At 42.2% G+C, this 25,332-nt stretch overlaps 1 protein-coding gene across 3 annotated transcripts in view; it reads right to left on the reverse strand.

The window, feature by feature from the left end:
- Positions 1-25,332, reverse strand: part of LARGE1 (LARGE xylosyl- and glucuronyltransferase 1) — a 282,931-nt gene that overhangs the window by 134,712 nt on the left and 122,887 nt on the right. For all 3 annotated transcript variants that reach the window (XR_014951769.1, XM_021553947.4, XM_077783379.2), the window contains 2 exons: positions 18,085-18,386; positions 11,814-11,896 (listed from right to left, as the gene is read on the reverse strand). Coding sequence is in view for 2 of the 3 variants with exons in the window: in XM_021553947.4 (XP_021409622.2) it covers positions 11,814-11,896; positions 18,085-18,386 (385 nt within the window). In the remaining variant the exon portion in view is untranslated. The remainder of the gene's footprint in view (positions 1-11,813; positions 11,897-18,084; positions 18,387-25,332) is intronic.

Below are 25,332 nucleotides of genomic sequence, written 5' to 3' on the forward strand. Positions count from 1 at the left end.
GCTAGAAAAAACAAAAAGTGCGTATTACTAATGTATTTATATTTATATGGATCAGAGAAACCAGGTCACACTTTATGGTTTTTGCCAGAATAAGCTCCCACGAAATAGACTGACACATTAGAAAAGCTGGAAACACTGACAGAGGTTTTGAATTCTCAAATTAACTCCATTAAGGCAAAGTGGTCTCAATGGAATATAGCCATTAGATTATATAAGCTTTAATTACCAGCCAGTGTTGACTTGTGACTTTTACTTGGAAATTACATGTCATCCTTTTAATTTAATTTAGATTTTCATTTGGTTTGCCTTATTCTACTTGTTCTAAGAAAAAAAAAAAAAAAGAAGATTTCATTATTCATGCAGCATTCTGTAACACAGCTTCATATCCTGTTCTTAAAAATGCTCAGACATACACTTAACTTTAAGGTTACAAGCAGCCTTCTTAAAGCAAAGAAGCAACGTCCTATTAAGAGGTATTTGTCTGGTTGTCTGGTTTTGTTTACATTCCTGACAAAGTCCCAGCATCCCTATGTCACTATTACTGTAGCATAGATGGGGAATAAAGCTAAAGAAGTAAAAATAAAGAAGTAAAGCGAAAAAAGTAAAGAAGCTAAAGCAGTGTCTCTGGCAAAGAGGGACTGACATAGTGGGGAAAAAGCAAAAGGGCACAAAAAACCAACCCAGTACTTGCTGGCACAAAAGAGAAGTTAATTGTTTACAGATTGTCAGGCTAACCTAACTGCCAGAAATATGCTATAATTGTGTAAGTTTGTTTTTTTATTTGTCTCCAAATGAAACAGTGTTAGGCATGTCTTTGAAAAAGGGCACATTAAAAACTATTTTAGTTCTTACTCAAGAGCTAAAGAACTACCAGAACAGAGAGAGAAATTATCTTTTTAATATGCAACTTGGATTGTGGGCTGTTTCTGTAGCACTCTAAGGTTTGCAATTTTCAGAAATGGAGTAAAACATTGAAAAATCACCAATGTAACTTGGACCAATGGTTGCAAAAGATCTAAGGAAGGTTATCAGCCACGGGAAACTGCTTCAATATTGAAAAAGAAATGCAGGTACTTTTTAGCATACCACTATAATTACTGATTCCATTTGCACTTCATTCTGCCTATTTGACCCTATATAATAAATTTTTTGTGTTTAGTCTTTTGGTTTGGAACAACTGTGTCTTAGGACACAGTGATATGAGATTGGCTTGTGTTAAACTCAGAGATAATTTTTTTTAGCCCTGCAATGGCTTTATAAAATCTGTCATAATTGGGAACTGGATGTGCAAGAAAGGAAAGCAGGAAAGTTGCAGAGTAGGACTGAGTATTCATTCTACAAGCCTCCCTCTGTGCAGCGCTGCCAATGCATATTTATCAGACTGCAAACCCTGCACTATCCCAGCTCTGCTGAGTCTCCTCCTGAGAACAGACTGTCAGTTATGTCAAACTGGGTGTTAAAAGCTGCTGGATTTTGTGGCTGGAGCATACGTTTTCGAAAGACAAAACTGGAATCAAGGTCTTTTATCACTGGGAATGAAACATTTCTGAACTATGGTGTTCTTATGTAGAATCAATCACACTACCCCTTTCCTCTCCTTTTCCCACACTCTGGAACCTGAAGATTAGCTATGGTTTCTCAAAGGGTCTGAACAAGTAGCTGGCCCAAGTCTCATAATATATATGGTATGACTCAAATCTTGGTGTTTTAGGCCTGTGGAGAGCTGAAATGTTCAATATGCAGGATTTGCTGTGCATTCGTGCAAGAGAGAAGAGACAGCACACTCCATCTATAGAAAATCCTGTAGCTTTTATCCTTAATGACCCAGCACTCCTGCTGTTTTGTGTTTCTATCTAGCACTCTAGCTAAAGTTGGGGTATAACAAATATGTTAATGCTCCCTGGGATTAGACTGACATGGCCTCCTTTTCTCAGAGCTTTTCTATTAGAGAAGTAGGGATTTCCTATGAAAGCAGACAATTTAGGTATTGTCCTGGGTTGTAAGATAAGCTTGTATTCCATTTGCCATCTGTCGAAGGCGAACCGGTTGGACAGGTTTTTTGTTATCTCTCTCAGAGACAATGGTTTGTGTATACACCTTTGACTGATTCAATGAAAGGCTGAAAAAATGTAACGCCGTGAGGGGTCCCACCCAGAGGGGGGAAGCAGCTCTCTCGCTCTCTCTTCGCGGGATTCCGAGAGAAGCAGCGCTCCCTCTTCTTTGCGGGACTCCGAGAGAAGCAGCTCTCTCTCTCTTCGCGGGATTCCCGGGGAAAGCAGCTCCCTCTCACTCTCTCTTCGGCGGCACCCGCAGCGAAGCAGCCGGCGCGCAGAGGCGACGGCAGCGGAGCTCAGAGGCAACCCCGGCACAGAAGAAGACCGGCCCCCACTGCCACCAGATCTTCAGAGGAAAATTATACCCTTCTAAAGATCACCACTTCAGCTGCAACTCATCAACTATTGCAAGGGAAAGCAATTGTCCCAGCAAAACCTGATACTGGCATTCCTCAGGTTCTAGACTTTTTCTTTCACTAGTTTTGTTTGTACCGATTGCATTTTCCTTTTTAAATTGTTGTCTAGTTTTCTCCTAGTAAAGAATTGTTACTCCCACTCCCATATCTTTGCCTGAGAGCCTTTTAATTTAAAGATCCTCATAATTCAGAGGGAGGGGGGTTTGCCGTTCTCCATTGCACAGGAGGCTTTGCCCTCTTTCACAGACTCCTGTCTTGTCTAACGAAGACAGAATTTGGCGCCCAACGTGGGGCCCGAGGGCATTGAGAGGGAAAAAGGATTAACAGTTCTTAAGTAATTTGGTTTTGTTGTGTGTAAAAACATCTTCAGCATCACCATGTGGTCTAGTTTACCTTGGTTTGGGTGGCATGTGATCGTAGCTATACTTTTCCCATTTGCAGACCCTTATCTAAAAATGGGTCCTATGACTAAGGCTACGGTGTCTGTTATCAAGTTTGGCTTCTGGGTTAATTGGGTGAGGAATTCATGGATCTTTAATTTCCTCTGGAAGGCAGGTACATGGATTCATAGCTATCACACGTTAACTGTATGTTTTTGGGGTTACTTTAATAACGGTACCTACTGCGAGGAAATAGCACCTGGGCAAACTTTCTCTCAACCTTTTAACCATCTTTTTGGGTCTGTTCCACCAGTTCTCAAAGGGTTAAGATCCTTTATAAGTGCTAATGATACCATACAATGGGTGGTGTTGCTGATAGTCCTGTTATATTTAGCATTCAGAGATAAGGGAAGATTAACCTGGATAACTACCCTCACACCTACACCACAGACTCGAGATGCTGCTGCTCCAGAGCCTGACCCTGCCCCACAGCCCACCTCAGAAATGAACCGCCCAGATTGGGTGAGGGTTCTGGTTAAGGAGATACGAGAGATGCTGAAGGAGTGCATTTCCCCAGCTGGTGAGAAACCGGCCCTTTGCCTTGAGGAGGGACAGTCTAATAGTACAGCTGTGGAACCCACTAATGTTACAACTGTCCAGGTTCCAGCTGAACCACAAGGGCAGTCACGGTCAGCAGCAGTGGCCCCGGTAGAAACAAGGAAGTCTAAGGTGAAAGCAGAGCACCCTGCAGATAGGGACAGGAATGGAGGAACCTCACAACCCACAGGGGAGCCAGAGATTGCTATCATCACCGAGTCCCTGACGTACGAAAGTCTTCGCAATCTGCATAAAGACATTGTGCGACGAGGGCGTGAGGCTTATGCTACCTGGCTACTCCGGGTTTGGGATCTTATGGGTACAGGCGTGCAGCTGGACGGTGGTGAGGCAAGGAACTTGGGACCCTTGACCCAGGACTCGGGTATAAATCAGGTTTTTGTAAGGGAACCAGGGTCCCTTTCTCTCTGGGAGCGGCTCTTAATGAGTGTCAGGGAGAGGTTTATCCACAGAGAGAGAATGCAAGAGCACCATCATAGAATGCGCTGGAAGACCCTCGAGGAAGGGATCCAACAGCTGAGAGAAGTGGCAGTATTGGAGGTACTCTTTGGGAGGGATGGACGACACAATAATGACCCTGACAAGGTCAGGTGTACGGGACAAATGCTGTGGAGTCTGGCAAATCTTGGGCCATCTCAATACGCCACCTTCATTGCAACGATCAATGCTGACACCCACCGGGAGACAATAAGTTCTGTTGCCAACAAACTTAGGAATTATGAGAGTATGATTAATGGCCCAATGCAGGCTCATATCTCAGCTGTGATTAAGGAGTTTAAAGAGGAGATGAGGGAGGAGATAAGGAAGGTTAATACAGCACCCGTGAGAGTCACAGGCCCCAGAATCAGCACCCAACAATCCCCAGCTAGAGAGAGAGGGTACACCCCAAGGGCTAATCTGTGGTTCTTCCTGCGTGACCATGGGGAAGACATGGGGAGGTGGGATGGAAAACCCACCTCTGTCCTGGCAGCACGGGTCCGTCAACTCAAGGAGGGAAACTCTAACCGGGGGAGTTCCACCAAAGTGAAGGTAGCCTCAACCTCCCGTGACCAAGCTTGTGGGTACGATCTGTCAGACCCCCTTGAAGGGACCTCTAGTATGTATGCCCAGGGAAGGAATGATAACCAGTGTTAGAGGGGCCCTGTCTCTAGCCAGGGAGAGGCACGGGAAAACCAGATCTTCTGGACAGTGTGGATCCGATGGCCTGGCACATCAGAGCCACAAAAATATGATGCTTTAGTTGATACTGGTGCACAGTGTACTCTGATACCATCGGGACATGTGGGGGCAGAGCCTGTTTCCATTGCTGGTGTGACAGGGGGATCACAACAATTGACTCTGGTGGAAGCTGAGGTGAGCCTGACTGGGAAGGAGTGGAAAAAACACCCTATAGTGACTGGCCCAGATGCTCCGTGTATCCTAGGTATAGACTTCCTCCAGAACGGATATTACAAAGACCCAAAGGGACTCAGGTGGGCTTTTGGAATAGCCGCTGTAGAGGCAGAAGACATTAAGCAATTGAACACCTTGCCTGGACTGTCAGAAAACCCCTCTGCAGTAGGACTCCTAAGGGTGGAAGAACAACGCGTGCCAATTGCGACCTCGACAGTGCACCGCCGGCAGTATCGGACGGATCGAGATGCCGTGATCCCCATCCACAAAATGATTCGGGAGCTGGAGAGCCAAGGGGTGGTCAGCAAAACCCACTCACCCTTCAACAGCCCCATCTGGCCTGTGCGCAAATCTGACAAAGAATGGAGATTGACTGTGGACTATCGTGGCTTAAATGAAGTGACTCCACCGCTGAGCGCTGCTGTGCCGGACATGCTGGAACTCCAGTACGAGCTGGAGTCCAAGGCAGCAAAGTGGTATGCCACCATTGATATTGCTAATGCGTTTTTCTCCATTCCTCTGGCAGCAGAATGCAGGCCTCAGTTTGCTTTCACCTGGAGGGGCGTGCAGTACACCTGGAACCGACTGCCCCAGGGGTGGAAACACAGCCCCACCATCTGCCATGGACTGATCCAGGCTACACTAGAAAAGGGTGAGGCTCCAGAACACCTGCAATACATTGATGACATCATTGTGTGGGGGAGCACAGCGGCAGAAGTGTTTGAGAAAGGTGAGAGGATCATCCAGATACTACTAGAAGCTGGCTTTGCCGTCAAGAAGAGCAAAGTCAAGGGACCTGCCCGAGAAATCCAGTTCCTGGGAGTGAAATGGCAAGATGGACGGCGCCAGATTCCCACTGAGGTCATCAACAAGATCACAGCTATGTCCCCACCAACCAGCAAAAAGGAAACACAAGCTTTCCTGGGTGCCATAGGTTTCTGGAGAATGCACATTCCTGAGTATAGCCAGATTGTGAGCCCTCTTTATCTGGTTACCCGAAAGAAAAATGATTTCCACTGGGGCCCTGAGCAGCAACAAGCCTTCACCCAGATCAAGCAGGAGATCGCTCATGCTGTAGCCCTTGGCCCAGTCAGAACGGGACCAGAGGTCAAGAATGTGCTCTACTCTGCAGCCGGGAACCATGGGTTGTCTTGGAGCCTTTGGCAGAAAGTGCCTGGGGAGACTCGAGGCCGACCACTGGGATTCTGGAGCCGAAGTTACAGAGGGTCTGAAGCCAACTACACTCCCACAGAGAAGGAAATCTTGGCTGCCTTTGAAGGAGTTCAAGCCGCCTCGGAGGTAATTGGCACAGAAGCACAACTCCTCCTGGCACCCCGACTACCGGTGCTGGGGTGGATGTTTAAAGGAAAGGTTCCTACTACCCACCATGCCACTGACGCCACATGGAGCAAATGGATTGCCCTCATCACTCAACGCGCCCGTATTGGAAACCTGAATCGCCCTGGGATTTTGGAGATAATTACGAACTGGCCAGAAGGTGAAAACTTTGGTCTCACTGATGATGAGGAGCAGGTACAAGTGGCAAGGGCTGAAGAAGCTCCACCATACAACCAACTACCAGCAGAGGAGACCTGCTACGCTCTTTTCACTGACGGTTCCTGTCGCATCGTAGGGATGAACCGGAAGTAGAAAGCAGCCGTATGGAGCCCCACACGCCAAGTTGCACAAGCTACCGAAGGAGAAGGTGGATCGAGCCAACTCGCTGAACTCAAGGCCGTTCAGCTGGCTCTGGACATTGCTGAAAGGGAAAAGTGGCCAAAGCTCTACCTTTATACTGATTCATGGATGGTAGCCAATGCTCTGTAGGGCTGGCTGGGAAGGTGGAGAAAGGCCAACTGGCAACGTAGAGGAAAGCCAATCTGGGCTGCTGATATATGGAAAGACATTGCCTCTCGGGTGGAAAAGCTGACGGTGAAAGTCCGTCATGTAGATGCCCATGTCCCCAAAAGTCGGGCTAATGAGGAGCACCGGAACAACGAGCAGGTAGATCAGGCAGCAAAAATAGAGGTGTCAAAGATAGACTTAGATTGGCACCATAAGGGAGAGTTGTTCCTGGCTCGATGGGCTCATGATGCCTCAGGTCATCAGGGCAGAGATGCCACCTACAAGTGGGCACGAGACCGAGGGGTAGATCTAACCATGGACAGTGTTTCCCAGGTTATCCATGACTGTGAGACGTGTGCTGCCATCAAACAGGCCAAGAGGGTGAAGCCCCTATGGTATGGTGGGCGGTGGTCCAAGTACAAATATGGGGAGGCCTGGCAGATTGACTACATCACACTGCCCCAGACACGCCAAGGCAAGCGCTACGTGCTGACCATGGTAGAAGCCACCACTGGATGGCTGGAGACTTTCCCTGTACCTCATGCCACTGCCCGGAACACCATCTTAGGCTTGGAAAAACAAGTCCTGTGGAGACACGGCACCCCTGAGAGAATTGAGTCTGACAACGGCACCCATTTCAAGAACAGCCTTATCAACACCTGGGCCAGAGAACATGGTATCGAATAGATATATCATATTCCCTATCATGCTCCAGCTGCCGGCAAAGTTGAACGGTGCAACGGACTCCTTAAGACTACCCTGAAGGCACTCGGTGGGGGAACATTTAGAAACTGGAAAATTAACCTGGCAAAAGCAACCTGGATGGTCAACACCCGGAGGTCTGTCAATCGAGCTGGCCCTGCTCAGTCAGAACCCTTACACGCAGTAGATGGAGATAAGGTCCCTGTAGTACATATGAAAGGTATTTTAGGGAAAACTGTTTAGATTAATCCCACCTCAGGCAAAGACCAACCCATTCGTGGGATTGTCTTTGCTCAAGGACCTGGTTACACTTGGTGGGTAATGCAGGAAGATGGGGAGACCCGCTGTGTACCACAGGGAAACTTAGTCTTAAGAGAGAACTGGGTGTAAGATTTCATGGTGTGCAGATGGAAATAGAATAAGGGGTGGATAATGTCCTGGGTTGTAAGATAAGCTTGTATTCCATTTGCCATCTGTCGAAGGCGAACCGGTTGGACAGGTTTTTTGTTATCTCTCTCAGAGACAATGGTTTGTGTATACACCTTTGACTGATTCAATGAAAGGCTGAAAAAATGTAACGCCGTGAGGGGTCCCACCCAGAGGGGGGAAGCAGCTCTCTCGCTCTCTCTTCGCGGGATTCCGAGAGAAGCAGCGCTCCCTCTTCTTTGCGGGACTCCGAGAGAAGCAGCTCTCTCTCTCTTCGCGGGATTCCCGGGGAAAGCAGCTCCCTCTCACTCTCTCTTCGGCGGCACCCGCAGCGAAGCAGCCGGCGCGCAGAGGCGACGGCAGCGGAGCTCAGAGACAACCCCGGCACAGAAGAAGACCGGCCCCCACTGCCACCAGATCTTCAGAGGAAAATTATACCCTTCTAAAGATCACCACTTCAGCTGCAACTCATCAACTATTGCAAGGGAAAGCAATTGTCCCAGCAAAACCTGATACTGGCATTCCTCAGGTTCTAGACTTTTTCTTTCACTAGTTTTGTTTGTACCGATTGCATTTTCCTTTTTAAATTGTTGTCTAGTTTTCTCCTAGTAAAGAATTGTTACTCCCACTCCCATATCTTTGCCTGAGAGCCTTTTAATTTAAAGATCCTCATAATTCAGAGGGAGGGGAGTTTGCCGTTCTCCATTGCACAGGAGGCTTTGCCCTCTTTCACAGACTCCTGTCTTGTCTAACGAAGACAGGTATATAGTTTTGTGTCACTATACGACACGCAAAAGCATTATGCGAGCCACTGCTATTGCAAAGGTAAAAAGGAGTTTTATTTCTGACTCCAACATTTATACATTTCCAAAGGTGACAGTGGATTGGAGGGTGAACATACCACCTTCTCCAACAACACTGGCCAAACCACCAGTACATCAACTCTCTCTGCTTCCACAAAGGAATGCAAAACAACAGGTTGTTTACAGGAAGTGAGAAAGTTTTCTACAAGAATGTAAACTCAGAAGGCTTTAGAAAATCTTAAAAATCAGGGCGACATGTTTTGTATCAAAATGCATGCTAAAACATGCCTTAATTGCTAACCTGTACAGAAACGCCAAAAGAAGGACATGAAATCTTCACTAATTCCAGACAGATTCACTGAAATCAGTGTCTTAACACAAACACCAATTGAGGGGCAGATGAGGACATTAAATCTGGTTTATTTGAGGGGTCAGTTGTTTACCCAGAAGATTGGATTCAGGGTAGTTGAAGAAAAAAGAAAATCTCTATGACAATAAGTTTGGCAGCGTATTTTTTCTGTTCTTGCAAAACTGTATTTGAATGTGGTGATTCTATAAATGAAGGACCAGTAGCCTAAGTTAGAGATTAGGATAGCAAACTTCTTGTTAAACAAACTTCTCTGCTAGAAGCACACAGACCTTTCAAATGTCTATTCTGACTGGCTTAGTGAACAATGCCAGCTAGGATGCACTCCCTGATGCATATTTAGGGTTAGAAGAAGAGACATCTCCCTGTCTGTTTTCACTGAGGACCCTCAAGTCAGAGGTAAACTTGATGCTGACATCATGAAGCACTGACTATCTGAACCAAGCACTTCCAACTCTCCTAACTCAATCCCCTAAATTCACTATCAGGACCTGTCTCCATCCTTCATTCCTATAATTAAATGGATCAGAGCAACTAAAAGAAGCCTTTCCCACTATCACCATTCTGAAGTGCATAGTGGTCTCCAAAATAAAATTGTTTGCACATGGCCACCAATGCAAGGAGACTTGGCTCTAAATCAATATTCAGCTTAGTCTGTTGTTTCTTTTTGCTTATTCTGCATTGTTCTATACAACTGCCATTCCAAAGAAAAAGATCCAAGAAAGGAGCCCTACTGAAGCACGACCATGGAGTCAGAGCATCAACTGATGCTTAAGAAGCCTGTGTTTTCTAGAAGATAAGAAAGCAATGTCTGTAAGAAGCTCTGTCTCTTTTCTGAGAATATCTTCTCTTTCTAGCAAACAATTTAATACCTAGTGCGAAACACTAGTTCTAGGCAGGAATGGACGTAGATTTGTCTTTAAGTATGTTCTGAGCAAACAAGGGAGACAGGTTATCTGGAATGTACTCAGGTTTCATTAGCTATACTGGACTTTATCTTGACCACCACTGCTGAACTCGACAAAGCCTTTGAGACGAGCAGTAGTGCAGGCCAAACAACACTATATTCTTGACAGAGGCAGAATCCATCAGACTTAGAAATACCAAGATTAATCACCTTTTTTGTTTCATTATTTTAATGTATTATTATTTAATAATTTAATTACATGGCACTATTGTTTATAAATTTGCTAATTGCTTAGAGGAATGACTTAAGTAAAACAGGGACATTTCCTTTAAAGAATACAGAGGGAAGTTGTTTAAACCTTTGAGCTGTGATATTCCTATTATTTACAGAACATTTGGAAACAGAGAGATTAAAGTCTTCTTAAAATGGTTGCAAGTACTAGGATAGAAAAACAGAGAGAAGCTAACCACTAGGATAGCTCATGTCACCACAAAAATATGATTTTCCACTAAATCCCTTAGAAACAACAATTTAAAAATTACAAAAACTCCCCACATCCTTGCAATATAAACCCAGTTTACACTGAATAATTCAAACTTCTAATTGGAAACAGATATAGATTTAGCATTTACCAGAATTTTAACATTCAGTAAAATCCTCCACAGAGAATTAAATGGATATTTACTGGTTGTTTTTTTAATGTTTCTTCTAGCATTGTTCTTCTGGTCCTAACCCTCATCTAACACAAACATGCTACTTCTCAAAAGACTGTGTGTTGATAATGGAAGCTGCTCTCCTGTTTTGATTAAACAGTACTTATGGAGTATTTTTTCATAGTGGACAAGGTGAGCATTTATATTATTTTAGGAAGCTTATCAAAAATGATAAAATGGTGTACTAAAACCATTGTCAGGGAGTGACTACTAAGGCTTCCAGCAGGAGACTGGAGGCAAACATAAGGAGCAAAGTGTGGGACTGGAATGCCTCACGCTAGATGCAAGAAGATATTACCACATGACATGAACAAAAATCATTCACCTGTCCACACAATTGTCTTTCAAAAAAAAGCAGCATATTGAAATTACCTCCTTAATAAGCTGTTTGTACTGTAAGCATATTTTACTAGTATATTTATCCCGTTTGAGTCAAATAGTCTGATCACTTCCCTAATTTTAATCCACTTTCAGCATCATTATTGAAAAGCATCTCCAAGAGACATTTCTAAACTGGACAATGGATACACACATACACCCACACACAGTTTAATGTAAATTCGCTTTTTCTGGAGCTGCGGTCTATAAAGGGAATTGGTTATTTTGTTTTCCTGGTACATTTATGACTCTCAGCTTTAGGAGCTAACTGTGCTAAAACCAGGTTGCAAAAACTTCTGAGGGGCTGTAAGCAGCCATTCCAAAGCCAGAAAAAAACACCTGAATTTAATGAAATAGTGTGTATACTGACTGTAACAGCAGGTTTACTTCAAAAATGAATGTCAGAATTGGAAGCTGGGATAGTCAAGAAACCAATGTGAATTTATCATCTACACCTGTGCCATAAACTGATAACACAAATAGGCTAAATGAATACAACACTGTTATTACCATTATCATTATTTTACAGCATTCAGGAGTGTGCAAATGCTTTACAGTGAAGATAGATACTGTCCCTATTCCCACAATGGAACAGAGGGAGCCATGTGGATCATCTCTAATCCCTCTTATTCACTGTAGAAACCTTCACACGGGTGAAATCTATTTGAGATGGTAATTAATTAAATGCATCATTCCTTAAAAAGGAACCAGGGAAGGGAATCTGACCATCTTTTGAAGTAAGATAGTAAACCTAGAAAAGGCTCACTTAGTCATAATCAGATATACAACACACAGGAGAAGAAAGCTACCTTTACCTGTGAAATAAGACAGATTTGACGAGTGTGACAACGTCCCGACTGGCATTGTACCCTGCACAGACAATGGCAACATGGATAGTCTGTGGGAGAAAAGGAAGAAAAAGAACAAAAATTAAAGCCTGCTTATGTACTCATCACTTGTTAAGGAGAGCACACACATGACACTGCTGTTGTTTAGTGCTGCAATTGTTAGGGATTTGAGTGGGTGTTTTGCAGCTGTTTGCAACCCACTTGAGGCAGTTTGCTAAAAACATCTTAACTGAGTTATAGCACCATCATCATTCCAAAGTCATTACCATCACTACATTACATCAGATGTTTGAACAGAATTGCATTTATTAGCTAAGACATACATGTGTGCATGTATGTACACACACCCTCCCCAAGTAAACAGCACGCAAAATCCTGAGTGTGCAAACATACAGACATTTTTAATCTTTTGAACTAAATTTTAAAATTATGTCTGATAATTAGAAGCAGATATGATCTCAGAAATTTTGTATTCTTTCTGTCTTATGCACAGCCCCTATGGAGAGGGTGAGCAAGCTCTCATGGATGAACATGACTGTGACTATTGGTTTTCCAGGGCTGGATGCGTCCCAGTGATGCAATGGGACACAGGCAGTGATGGCAAGTGGCCACCTCCCTGCCTGTGACTTCCAGCATGGGCTGCTCTGCCAGCGTTAATGTGAAGTTACACACAACCCCCACAAACACATTCTCTCCACCTCATGACATTGGTAAATTATCATTTATTCTGTGCCTCTTTACCTCTCTTTTAACATGTGGCAGAGGTTTCCTCATCTCTTCAGGAGGAAAGGGAAAATTGAAAAGCCGCTACGAGTCATTATTTAGCCAGTCAGCACTAATCTGAAAAATGCTATTACGTTACCCTGGTCTGCTTTTAAAAAGTAGCCATTTCTGCTCCCTAGGGAAAAAAAAAAATAATCCTGGCAAGTTTTGACTCCAGGTTCTGTGATCTTCTGTTTCTTAGTGGTCACAGAAATGAAGCAGAGTTCACCATGCTGTCAGCACAAAGCTGCCATTGGGGACACAGCTGTGAAACTGCAGGGAAGCCTCATTTGGCTTCCATTTGAAGCTTGGTTAGCTGGTTTCTCACATACACAGCTCTCATTTTCCACAGAATGCTCACTATGCTGAGAACAAATGAGGAATTCTGTCTCCTCACATAGTCACAGATTCCCAAAGCCTGGCTTGTAACAGAAGCACATTTACACAGGAATTGCCAGGTGTTGGGCACATCTGAAAAGCCCACAGCCCTATCCATTAAGATCATCTGGTACAAGGCACAATTTGAATCATACAACTGCCAAGTGGCTGTGCCACTGTAGAACATCCACATGAACATCAGAGCTGCCTCCAGCCCTGCTGTGCTTCACAAGCTCAGGCATATTTAAGATCTGATGTTTTAAGAGGACTTGAATTAATAAGACAACTGTCTGTCCAGAGAGGTGTGAGAAAGAAAAGATATTGCAGTACATTCTGGCAACAGCTCTGTGAGGTATTAGCACTTTAAATTTATGTTAAAGTCAATGGGAGCTGAGCATGCTCAACACTTGGCAAAAATCAATTGTGTTTCTCTCTTGTGATAAGAGGGGAGAACAGACGCTGCTTATTAATGACTTTTATTACAGCAGGAGTCAGTACTGTACTCATTGGCACGGGTTGCTGTGGGTGCACTGATTCCTGATTCTACACATATTGCCTCCTCTCTGATTGTTACCTGGTCCCTCTCCCAGGCTTGCAGAAGACCTAAGACCCTTCCCCTCAGTGCCAATTAAAATCAAATTAAATGAGAACGGTTTCACCCTTGCTTTAAAAATTTCACCTGAAAATGACTAGACCAGAAACACTAGACCAGAAACAAACATTTCAGGGATTTCCACATAATAGCACTGTCATATACTGTCAGCATTGTTTTATACCACCTACAATTGCCAGAAAAGCTCTCCTCAAAGCCACTCTCTCTACCTTACAACTGTGCTCCAAAGCAGAATTTATTCTGTCAAGTTCTTGCCCACACCTGTTCTCCTTTTACTAAATCAGTTTGTTTCAGAATTGAAAGCATGCATTCCTTGCTGTCTTCTAGCAGCTGCTGTTGCCTTGGACGCTGCTTCAGCCAGGACACAGTGAGAGCAGCACTTACTACACTTCCGAATGCTCTCTTCCAGCTCAGAAACACAGGCATCCATGTACCTTCTGCTCAGCCTCTGCAGTGTTTGATATCACATATCACTTCTAGTCCTGCCTGCAATCAGTTAAACAAAAGAGCAATAATCCTCAAAGAGAACAGAAATCAAGACCTTTTCTTTCCAAGTTTTTTCCTGCAGCATGCTTCAAGGCTCAGTCTATTCCTCTCCTTTCCCCGATCCACTTTCCTCTCTCTCATTGTTTAACTGTTAAACAAAGTCAGTGGAAAAACAGATAAGCCAAATTAAGTCATCAACCTGAACTGTCTGCAGATGTTTGCACCCCAAAGGGAAAAACATTGTTTCCAGTTTTCTCCACTCTTGTTCCAAATGCATGTATTGATTGAAAGCAGCTGGCTGTACCCAGATTCTGGCAAGATATGGCTGAAATAAGCACTTGAAAGAACTTGCACCCTCCTGAGCATACTACTGTAAGCATCACCTCTCAGATTTTGAAAATCGACACCTCTCCCAAACTCCTTTTATCCATCTGCAGATAGCTGGAAGAGTGTATCCCTCATCCCAGAACTGGCCACTGTGATTCACGCAACCTCCAGACTCAATGACTACTGCAAACACCAAGGACTAAAGCCACATGACCAAAGAATCTCCAACTTCCACTACAAGTGTCAACCTGCCCTGTTTGGCTAAACATGTCCACCCAGACTTCTCACACCACGGCCTTACACTTACCCTTTTACTGCTGGCATTCCATGATAGTTTTAGATAATACTAGTCACACACTTCAGAATATCTAGCCTAAATATTCTGAAGTCACTGCAGGACTAAACTGAATATTCAAAGTGTCCATCCACCTACAATGATCTTTTTAAAGTGAGTGATGGATGTGTTCACCACTTGCTCCAAGAGTCTGGACTCAGGTCATTCAGTGGAGATGCTTTTGGATAATGTAACTGATTGCAGCAACAAATGAAAGTGATGATAGAGAGTCAATGAATTCTTCCTCTGTTTATACACACAGATATGGAGAGGTAATCAAAACACCTGTGGAAGTTCATCACAACTGTCTCCCTGCTGAGGATCAGGGACACCACCTGAACTATTTTTAATTGTAAATAGTTTGGAAGCACTCAGGTGTAGGTGCTTCAAGGCACTTAAGGAAGCTAAGCTTCTTTAGGAAAGGGAGCTTAAATCATACCAAGGTGCATGCTAATGTGGCTCAAAACTCTTACCTCAGCCACTACAGACCAGGAAAAACCTGTTTCTAAATGCAGTATTTCATTTTCTGGGATAATATTAATGTGAAGAAAATATCCAAAACCACACAAAGAACTGGACCCCATATCCATACCGATGAGGAGTATACAGTGCCTAGATGAGCATACATAATAATTTTTCCTTCTTGAGCTACTTTTTGGAATGATGAAATAATGAATTTCAAAAACCTGTATTAGTCCTTTGAGTTAAAAATAATCTTTGGGAAGACATTTCATGCCTCAGTAATTTTCCAGTAGGCTTTCCACTGTAGATATTTAATCCTTCATAATTAATTGTTGGATGTGATTAAGAGATATTAAAAGTATGTTACAAAATATTTGTGTTTGTTTCCAGGTTATTTTTCCCAGTGGCAGATAACATCTGCTTTACATGTGTTACACTGCTGATGTTAGTGAGGATCTGTTCTTGATGGCTGTGGAGCACTACACACTTTACCCTACTGAACAACACTGTTGAGAATGGGAACAATACAAATATGCTTCTAAAAAAATGCTTCAAATGTTAAATATCTTGCTAGGCCACTAAATATGATACTGCTAATTATCAATTTCCTAATATATAATCTCTTCCAAAAATATTTATAAATACACACTTAATTCAAGTAAATGCTCAGTTTAGGGAGGCACAAACTGGAAACATACTGGGATAACACTGTAAGAAAAAGGCATACAATTTTATTAACTTTCACTGGCATTATACTCTCCTGAAAACTGTTGTTAGTGCTGACATCTGTGTAAGGACTATGCTTACTTGTATTTCCAAGGTTTGTGTTCAAATGGTCTACTACTGGGAAAGCATGATGGGCATCTGGCTCATTCAAGGGAGAAGCCCTTTTTCTGTGTGTCTGATTTTTTTCTTGCAGTATGATGCTGATCCATTTTAAAGTATCAGAAGAGCTCGCCTGTGATACAAGAGTAGGAAGCTGTGGCTGGAATGCAACAAACTCACAGCTATTTGATATAGATCACAATTATTATCACAGATTATGCTTTATCAGAGATTTAATGTTCATTCATTGTAACTACATTTTCAAATGTTTTAATCACCATTAAAGACCATCCCAAATTAGATTGTGAAATGTTACTGCCAGTAAATGTCTAAGAACAGACTCAATGAAATGAACAACCCATTCCCGGCAATCTTAGTCTCCACCAGAGTAAGAGTCTTCTTCTTAAGAACCCTTGTTTCTCACTACCCAATTTGTTGACTCTTGCTGTGATATATTCCAGGGTCAGAAGCTAAAAATTTTTGTTTACACATATGAAACACAGAAAGGAACCAGAAAGACATCAAGATACTTCTCATACAAACACAGGATGAGAATCTACACTAACAGGATAAATTATGAGACCCTTAGCAAACCTGGTAATAGGGAAGTTTCATTTTAACTTCCATTGCTGTAACTGAGTTACTGAGTGAATTCCTTAAGAGAAGAGTAAGAAGTTACTCTGAGGTCAAAATAGCATGCAGTGAGATAAGGGGGGTGGCAAATAATAAGAGATTTTGTATGTTATACAAGCATTGCCTCCAGCACAGTGCTAAACCCCACTGAGCAAGTAAACTCATTGGCAAAACACATTATAAACTGTAAGGTCACTTAAACTATTCCTACTTTAAGTTACTATTTTTGTGTCCTAGACTGGTTGGTACATTGAACAACCAAGAAGTGAGATTCAGCTCATCACTCCTTAATATAATAATAAGGGAAATAAGTGAGATTTGCTGATTGATGGCCTGATTAAAAGGAATGCCAAAAATCTCACAGTGAGGAAAATCAGGTCCTCATTATGTGGAGGAGGGAAAATGAAAAACAAAAACCTCCTTTTCCCTCTCCTTACAATAATGTTGCTTCCTTTTTTCTACATTGATGGACAAAGATATCAAACTGGAAAGCAGTAGTTCATTTTCAAACTGTATTTGATATTTCCTCATTTAATAGAATATATATGAAGAGATAATTAGGATTTCTTTTTCCTCTCACACTAATTTTCTTTCAACTTTTATCTTCCAAGTGGCAGCAAGCAAGATAAAAGGTGATATGGTATTACCCTCTTTGTAGAAATAAATGGAGGAAGTTCTTTTTGATAACTTTATCAGCTGGGATTGGCACAAGGCCTTTTAAGCAAGGGTTTCTGTTTTGGATCTATCCATATTTGGACCTGTCATCAATCAGACATCTCACAACTAAGTATCTGGATGACATCCACAGAAGTACTGACATAAAATGGGGAAAACCAAATGAAACAAACCACACCAAAACTGTCTCGGAAGGAGATTGCCTGTTACCTGCAGCCAAGCACACTGCTAGTGTATGGCTCACACAAAGCACCTGCTCCCACAGTAACATCCAGATATACTCCTCAAAGTGAGTCAAAAGCACAGGCTGGCTCCATGAGCCACGATTTAATTAATCATGAACCCTGAACTGTTTCAATATAGGCACAGAAATAAAGAAGGCTTTTCTAAGCACTCTGGAGACATTGTTATTTAAAATACATGGGGTCAGTTCACCACAGGTCTTTATCTGCAGAACTACAGTGAAGTCAGCTAGAAGCAAGGCTTTGATTTTTATATCAGGTTAGGCGACACAAGAACGAAAAAGACAAAAAGCTGTAATGAAATAATAACCCAGAAGATATTCTGATGACAATTTTTTTTTAAAAATAAAAAAATTATCTGAAAAGTTGTATGCAGCAGACCTTCAAAGAGGTTGGTTTTGGAGGAAAAGGTTTCAAAGGAAGGAAACAGGGATCTGCAATGTCCTTAAAGGACGACATCTAGCAAGCTTTGTTTCCAGCACATTCCTTTGGTGTATTTACCTCACACTTTTCCACCACGGGCTGCTGGCCGCACTCGGAGCTGTTCCCCGCCACGATGCCAGCCCGCAGGCTCTCGCTGTCGCCTGTGCCCTCTTCCATGGAGTAGGTTTTGGAGTGGTTGCCGCGGCGGTGCGCGGGGCCCCGGCTCTGCGCCAGGCTGAGCTGCTTGCGCAGGATGCGGTTCTCCTCCTCCACCTCCCGCACGCGCACCTCCAGGCTCTCGCGCTCCCGCTGGCTCGACGCCGTGTACCGAGGGCTGTGGGGCTGCGACTCCAGCGGGGACAGCGACACCGGCTTCCCATCTGCGCCCAAGGAAACAGAGCACTTGTGTCAGAACACACCAGCTGCATCTTCCTTTAGTGTTGGTGTTGTGAGGCAGAGATGCGCTACAAATACTGCCATGTTTTATCAAGACTTGGCTCTCCCAAGCCATGCTTAAGTGCGTGGTAAACTTGGACAAATGCTGAGTTCTATGAGCTACAGGTCCTACTAATTTTCAAACCACACCGAAAGATAAGCATGTGTTTCTTCCTTCTCACAGGGCTGCCTGCCAGTCTCTAGTCTGGGAAGACAGTCAAGAACATGAGGATTTAATTCAAAGACAATTAATATACAGTTAAATATATTTTAGAAATGTATGCGAGATGAAATAATTTTCCTATTCCCACTTCCTCCACAGTCAAATGACAGCATTTTGGCAAACATTTTGTGCCAAACAGTAGCCCCAGCTGATTCACATGTGTGGAACAGATGGATTTTATTCAGCAACATAGTATTATGTGCTTGCTGAAAAATAAGAGGTTCAGGACAGAAATGCTCAACACACATGTGGGCCAAATTCTGGGAAGTATTTTGGCTTAAAAAGACTCAGTGAAATTTTGAAAAAAAGTAAGTATGTTCAATGCAACACCTTCAACTAAAGCAGCTCAAAAATGTTCCATCAAAATCAAACTGAAGCAAAGCAAAAGAATGTAAGAGTTATCCACAGTGTCATAATTAGCAAGTGATGATACGTGAGTATCTTATACTAAAGTATTTCTCTGATGTAACTTTTTACTTGCATGTATTAAATTATAAAACCGTAAAATTTAAAAAAACCTCTAAGGTCATAGAGTCCAACTTTTAATCCAGCACCAACATGTTCACCATTAAACCACAACCATATCCACATCCATGTTTTTTGAACACTTCCAGGGACTGTGATTTTACCATTTGCCTGAACAGCCTATTCCAATGCCTGACCACCTTTGCCATTATGTCATTTTTTTCCTAATAGTCAACAAAATCTCCTGTGTCACAGCCTGAAGTCATTTCACCTTATCATGTCACCTGTTGCCTGTAAGAAGAGGACAACCCTCACTTGGCTACACTCTCCTTTCAGGCAGTTTTAGAGAGCAATAAGGTCTCCCCTAAGCCTCCATTTCTCCAGGGTAAACCCCCCCCAGCTCCCTAAGTTTCTCCTCATGGGACTTGAGCTCCAGACCCTTCCTCAGCTTCACAGACCTTCTCTGGATATGCTCCAGCACCTCAATATCCGGAACTGAACACAGGATTCAAGATGGGACCTCATCAGTGCCATGTACAGGGACATGTTTGCTATTTAATGATTTTTCCAGTGCAGAGTCCCATTGGTTTTATCAAACAAATAACAGCCTAAATTGCTTATAAAATGGAATATACAATATATAATACATAATAAAGTGGTCAATAACCATGCAGTTATTGTTTAGCTGTCCCTAACAAGTATATTTTTCACCTACCAACTCAAAACTACCTTCCTGCTATAAAGACTTGTTCATTGCTTGTTTTCATTGTTTCACATTTACATGAATGATGAGCAGTCCTCTAAACTGACCTCATGAAAAAAACTGGTATGGAAATCAAATCCTCAATTCTAATTTACATTGTTGAGTTATACAGGTATACACACTTCCTGTTATGTATATAAATCATTATCTTGATTTTTATCATCATTTGGATAGAATATCTTGCATTTTCTTGCAGGCTATCTTCTGCAAAAAAAAAAATTTGTAATTTATTAATTTACCATTAGCAAAAGTTATGGATAAATCTGAGCCTGAAAAATATCTCAAGACAAATTCTAGAGTTTGGCCACTGACATCTTAAAACTCCAATGCTCCAGCAAATAGTTATTAAAATGTAATGAGATATTTGATAAGTCCGAAAATAATGAGTGCAGCAATAGAGAAATGTCAACACAAAGGACAGAGCCATGCTACAATTAGATATGCAATAGAATACTGAGTTATCTTTCTCTACCAAGCTTGGAGGGCCTGGAACTGAAGTTGTGTTATTTCTCAGCTGCTGATAATCAAGCCGAGAAAACTGAGACTCATTTGGTTGCGATTCTATTGCATCCCCATTACTGAACAGCAGGAATGTATTGTGTAGACACTCTCAGATAAAAAAAAAAAAACCAAAAAAACAGCACCTTTTCTCACCCACAAAACAACCAACCTGTGTTATCATCTGATACACAATTACAATGCAAATCTAGCCAAAGAGGTCACTGGCTATCTTAATGCCTCACCTGGTGAATATCCAGCTGACACAGATGTCAACTCATCACTTCCTGACTTTGCCACTGAATTCTGCTAGCTTCAAATAATCACCAGAAAAGGTAGCAAGATATGGAAGTGAATCTCAGAACAACATTCATCAAAATTTCAAAATATGGAAAAAATTTAAAACTTTAAAAGTTTTTCTTATCTTCTAGAAAATTTTGTACATCTGAACCATTGTAGGTATAGTGATCAGAAAAGTTCAACTGTTTCTACATAGTATTTAGAAGAAACAGCACAGTCTGAGAAAGGGACTGAAAGAAAATATCACCTCACTGCCTCAGACTGAAGTTGCAGCAGCTAATGAGACCAGCTCAGTGCTTATGAAGCCTTGGCTTTAAATGCCAGTAACTCCACCACTGTTCTCGCTGTAGCTAATATTTCTGCTGGTATGTAAAAGGGGTAAGGAAATCCTCTCAGGAATTAAACAACTAGCTAGGCTCTTTATCTGAAATGTACAACTAGCTGAAATGCACTCATTTACTACAGAAATTATCTATGTTTTATTACAAGTTGCTAAGACATTTTCTGGAATGATCTCTTCAGGATTCATACAGCTGGACAAGTCATGTTTTGTTACTAATACTGCTCACTATTCTCAAGTGTGTCATGTACTTGGTATATTTTCACATTCCAACCCTCTGCTGCAAATGATAATGTGACAATTCCAGGACTCAAATGAAATAGAAGTATAAAGCCAAAAGTGAACAGAGTTTGATCTTAATACTCAGAAATAAAGTAATATTTTTAATAAATTCAGAGATTGTATAACTCATGATTTTTGCACATCTAAGGCCAGCAAGGCTGGTGGCAAGATATTATTTGATGTAGTTCTATGTGTTTCCTCTCACTTCTGAAGAAGTGGATTAATGTTAGGGACCACTGATGCTTCATTGTGTGTATTGCTTGGCAGAAGAGTTAAACTGATTGCACTGCATTTGAATTTTATAGTTTATACTAACTGGTAGAATGCTTGGAGCTGGTGTCTAGGCACTTTTTATCTAATATAAATCAAAATAAAATAACATAACACATAACATGGCCTGTGTGACTTTGGGACTGAAGATGTCCCAGGGGGCACTACAAGGAACATTACTCTGAAGCAAGTAGTGCACTTTTGAATGGTATAATAAATAATAATAAAGCTATTATTTTTTATTCTTCATTTGGGGTTATTGCTCTATTTTTGAACTTTGGCAGTTTCAGATTTAGTATTTTTTTCTGTGTCAAGCCTTTTACTTCAGACTTGTGCTAATGCAACTGTATCTACAAAGATCTGCAAAATTCCACTGTTCACAAGGCAAAACTCAAACACAAAGCTGAATCATTATTTCATGGATGACAGCAATCACTTATCATCACATTAGGTCCAACAATTCAGAAAACTTGATAATACATAAATTATGAATTATATGGATTATTGAATGTTTCTGCATATATGAGATCATCTGGATTAAGGTAACAGATTTCATTAATACTTATTAAGTATTGATAAGTATTTAATTAATATCAATATTATAAATATTTTATTAATACTTATTAAGGTGTGCTTAGGACACTGGACAAAATAAAGTAATCAGAAAGCAATCCAGCATAATTCATTTGAAAGGAGAAGGACTGAACCAGTGGCACTTTCTTACATAAAGAACTTAAAGAATAGGCATTCAAGCCAAGTTCCTCGTTTTGTAGTTACCCGACTTGGGAGAGGTGATAGTCCTGAAAAGGATCCAGTGGCATTAGAAAGTTGCCAGGGAAAGAGCCATAGAGAAAGAAGAACATTTATTCAAGGGTTAACTGGATAAGGGAGAAAGCAGCCGAGTGTAGGAAAGCAAAATTTTCTCTGATTCAGAGAAGAAAAGTGCGGAAGCAGGGATCCCAAGTTTTTCAGATAACTCTGATCTGAACTAAAATGCTTACAATTGTGTTAGGAACTGAAGCCCATAAAATTATGGAGCACATTTTGGGAGAGTTTTAAAAAAGTTTTAACATTTAGTTTGCTAGAAAGCACAAACTACTTGTGTTTTGGCATCTTTACATGGTCTAGAGGTTTCTATATGTTTCATACGTTACTCATCCCCTGCCTAACATTGCCTAGCATGCAATACCTTTAAAATGAACTAACTAATGGCAGTGAACTCTAGGCTGCTTCTTAGGCAGGAGGAAGTTATGCTGCCCAGAGATAGTGTTTCAGTCTGACTACAGGTATAAGATAGTCCTACATTTCACATTTGTTAACATTTGAAAATTCACATTATCTGTGCCCACTCTGAAGATCAGCAGCATAAGAATTTTAACCAAAAGCCAGTATTTTGCAGAAAGAAATGGGATAGCTGGCAACAATGATTATTACTCTCCCCCTGATACGGCCTCAAAATCATTTCAAGTTCATCACACAATTATTTTTTCCACTGCAATCAGGACTACAAAGACATAAAAGCCTGGTGTAAGCAAATAAACTATCCCTTCTGTTCTGGAGCTCTAGCTCAGCTTTAATCACCTTAGTACTCCAGCACTTCTGCTCAGCTGGCTGCTCTGGTAGATCCTGGCTATCTGGGCAGCTATGAACTAAGTCCTTTCTGCTGACATTTTGGTACTTTAGATATGCGACTCCATGAGTAGGTGCTAAGGCACCACAAAGTGCCTATTCTCATACTTGCAATTTTTTTTTCTCCAACACCTTCATGTGAAACACTGCAGTGTGATCTCAGCTGGAAGCAGAAAACCTTGCCCAAACAACCCTCTTACTAGTGAAACATAGCCCAAGCAATTTACTTCCGGTCTATAAGTGCAGAACTTCTTCATCCTAACATGGTATTGGACAATTACAAGCTGATACTTTTCATATATCAGAGGTAGAAACTTGTAACACTGAAAGATGTCACAGTAAGAGCACTGAAGGCTGATGTCCACTTGACAGAGACAGCACAGGAAATAACAACCAAGCCTTTTCATACAGTCTAAACAAGTTTCCTCAGCTCTGACAGAAGAACTTCTCCCATCACTATTAAGTGCTTCTCAGGATTTGGCGTGGACAACAAATGTTTTAAGTTACAGGTCATTCAGTGAGGAAAGACAGTTTGCACTGGAGATGCCAATCAACCACCAGGCTTAGACTTAGTCAATACTAATCACACTTAGGAACTCCAGCACGTTCTTTAAGTACTAAATTTGTGTTCAATTCCACTGCTGTTAAGGGTACTTAAGAACACATTAACATGGTTTATTGAACCCAAACCTGAACCATTCCATTCCACTGAAGGTCAGTCTTACTTAAAGAATCATGTTATTGCCTAATGTTCATATACAGGGAAATTATTTTCTCAGTGTCCTTTCCTTGAACAAAATAGCCCTCTACAAGCAGTAGATTCAGAAATTAAATATATCATACACAAAAAACCTTCACCCACAGAACACCAGACTTGCAAAGTGTATTGAGTTTGCTTGGCCAGGTTTTGACAGCAGAGGGGCTCCAGGGGTGGCTTCTGTGTGAAGCTCCTGGAAGCTTTCACCATGTCCCAGAGAGCCAATGCTGGATGGCTCCAAGATGGACCTGCTGCTGGCCAAGGCTAAGCCCCTCACAAACAGAGGTCACCTATGGGGCGACCACAAAGAAGGGGTAAGAAGTTACTACACAGAATCAATTGTAGCCAGAGAGGAGTGAGAATACAGGAGAGGAACAACTTTGCAGGTACCAAGGTTAGTGCAGAAGGGAGGTGCTCTAGGTACCAGAGCTAAGATTTCCCTGCAGCTCTGGGAAGACCGTGGTGAGGCAGATGTGCCACTGCAGTCCATGGAGGTCCACAGGCCCATGTGGAGGACCCATATGCCAAGCAAGTGGATGCCCAAGGGAGGCTGTAACCCTGCGGGGAAGCCAACCCTGTAGCAGGCTTGCTGGTGGGATTTGTGACAGGGTGTCACTCTGCAGCAGTGTGTTGGTTAAAGACTGCACCCCATGGGAGGGGACCCATGCTGCAGCAATTTATGAACAACTGCAGCCCATGGGAAGGACTCGCTTGAAAAAACTTTGTGGAGGACTGTCTGCCATGGGAGGGACTCCATGACGAAGCAGGGGAAGAGTGTGAGGAGCAAGGAGACCACATTTGATGAACTGACCACAACACCCATTCCCTGTTTTCCTGCACTGTTACAAGAAGAAGGGAAAGAAAATCAGGAGTAAATTTAATTTGTGAAGAAGGTGGAAAATTAAGTGTTCTTTTTAGATTGAGTTTTATTTCTCATTACCCTACTGTCATTTGATCGGTAATAAATAAAATTAATTTTCCTGAGTTGAGTCTGTTTTGCCTGTGACAGTAATTGGTGACTGACCTCTTTCTGTTCTTGTCTTGACCCATGAGCTCTTCATTATATTTTCTCTCCCCTGTGCAGCTGAAGAGGGAAAATGATAGAGCAGCATTGGTGGGCACTGGTGTCCAGCCAGGGTCAAACATCCACTAAAGTCAAACACTTAAAAGTTTGGAAATGTGAGAATAATGGTCTCCTGTTCAATCTTTGCTGTCATTCCCTTGTGTCTCCTGACAGGATCATTAACTGCATGATCACCACTTTATTTCCAAAGAATATCAGCATCACTGTGTGCATAGGATGGATGGTGATCACAGCTATTTAGCAGGTTGTTTCAGCTCATCATTCTATTTGTGACCACACT

Source organism: Lonchura striata, chromosome 1A (assembly GCF_050655825.1).
Source record: "Lonchura striata isolate lonStrDom1 chromosome 1A, ASM5065582v1, whole genome shotgun sequence".
NCBI lineage: Eukaryota > Metazoa > Chordata > Aves > Passeriformes > Estrildidae > Lonchura > Lonchura striata.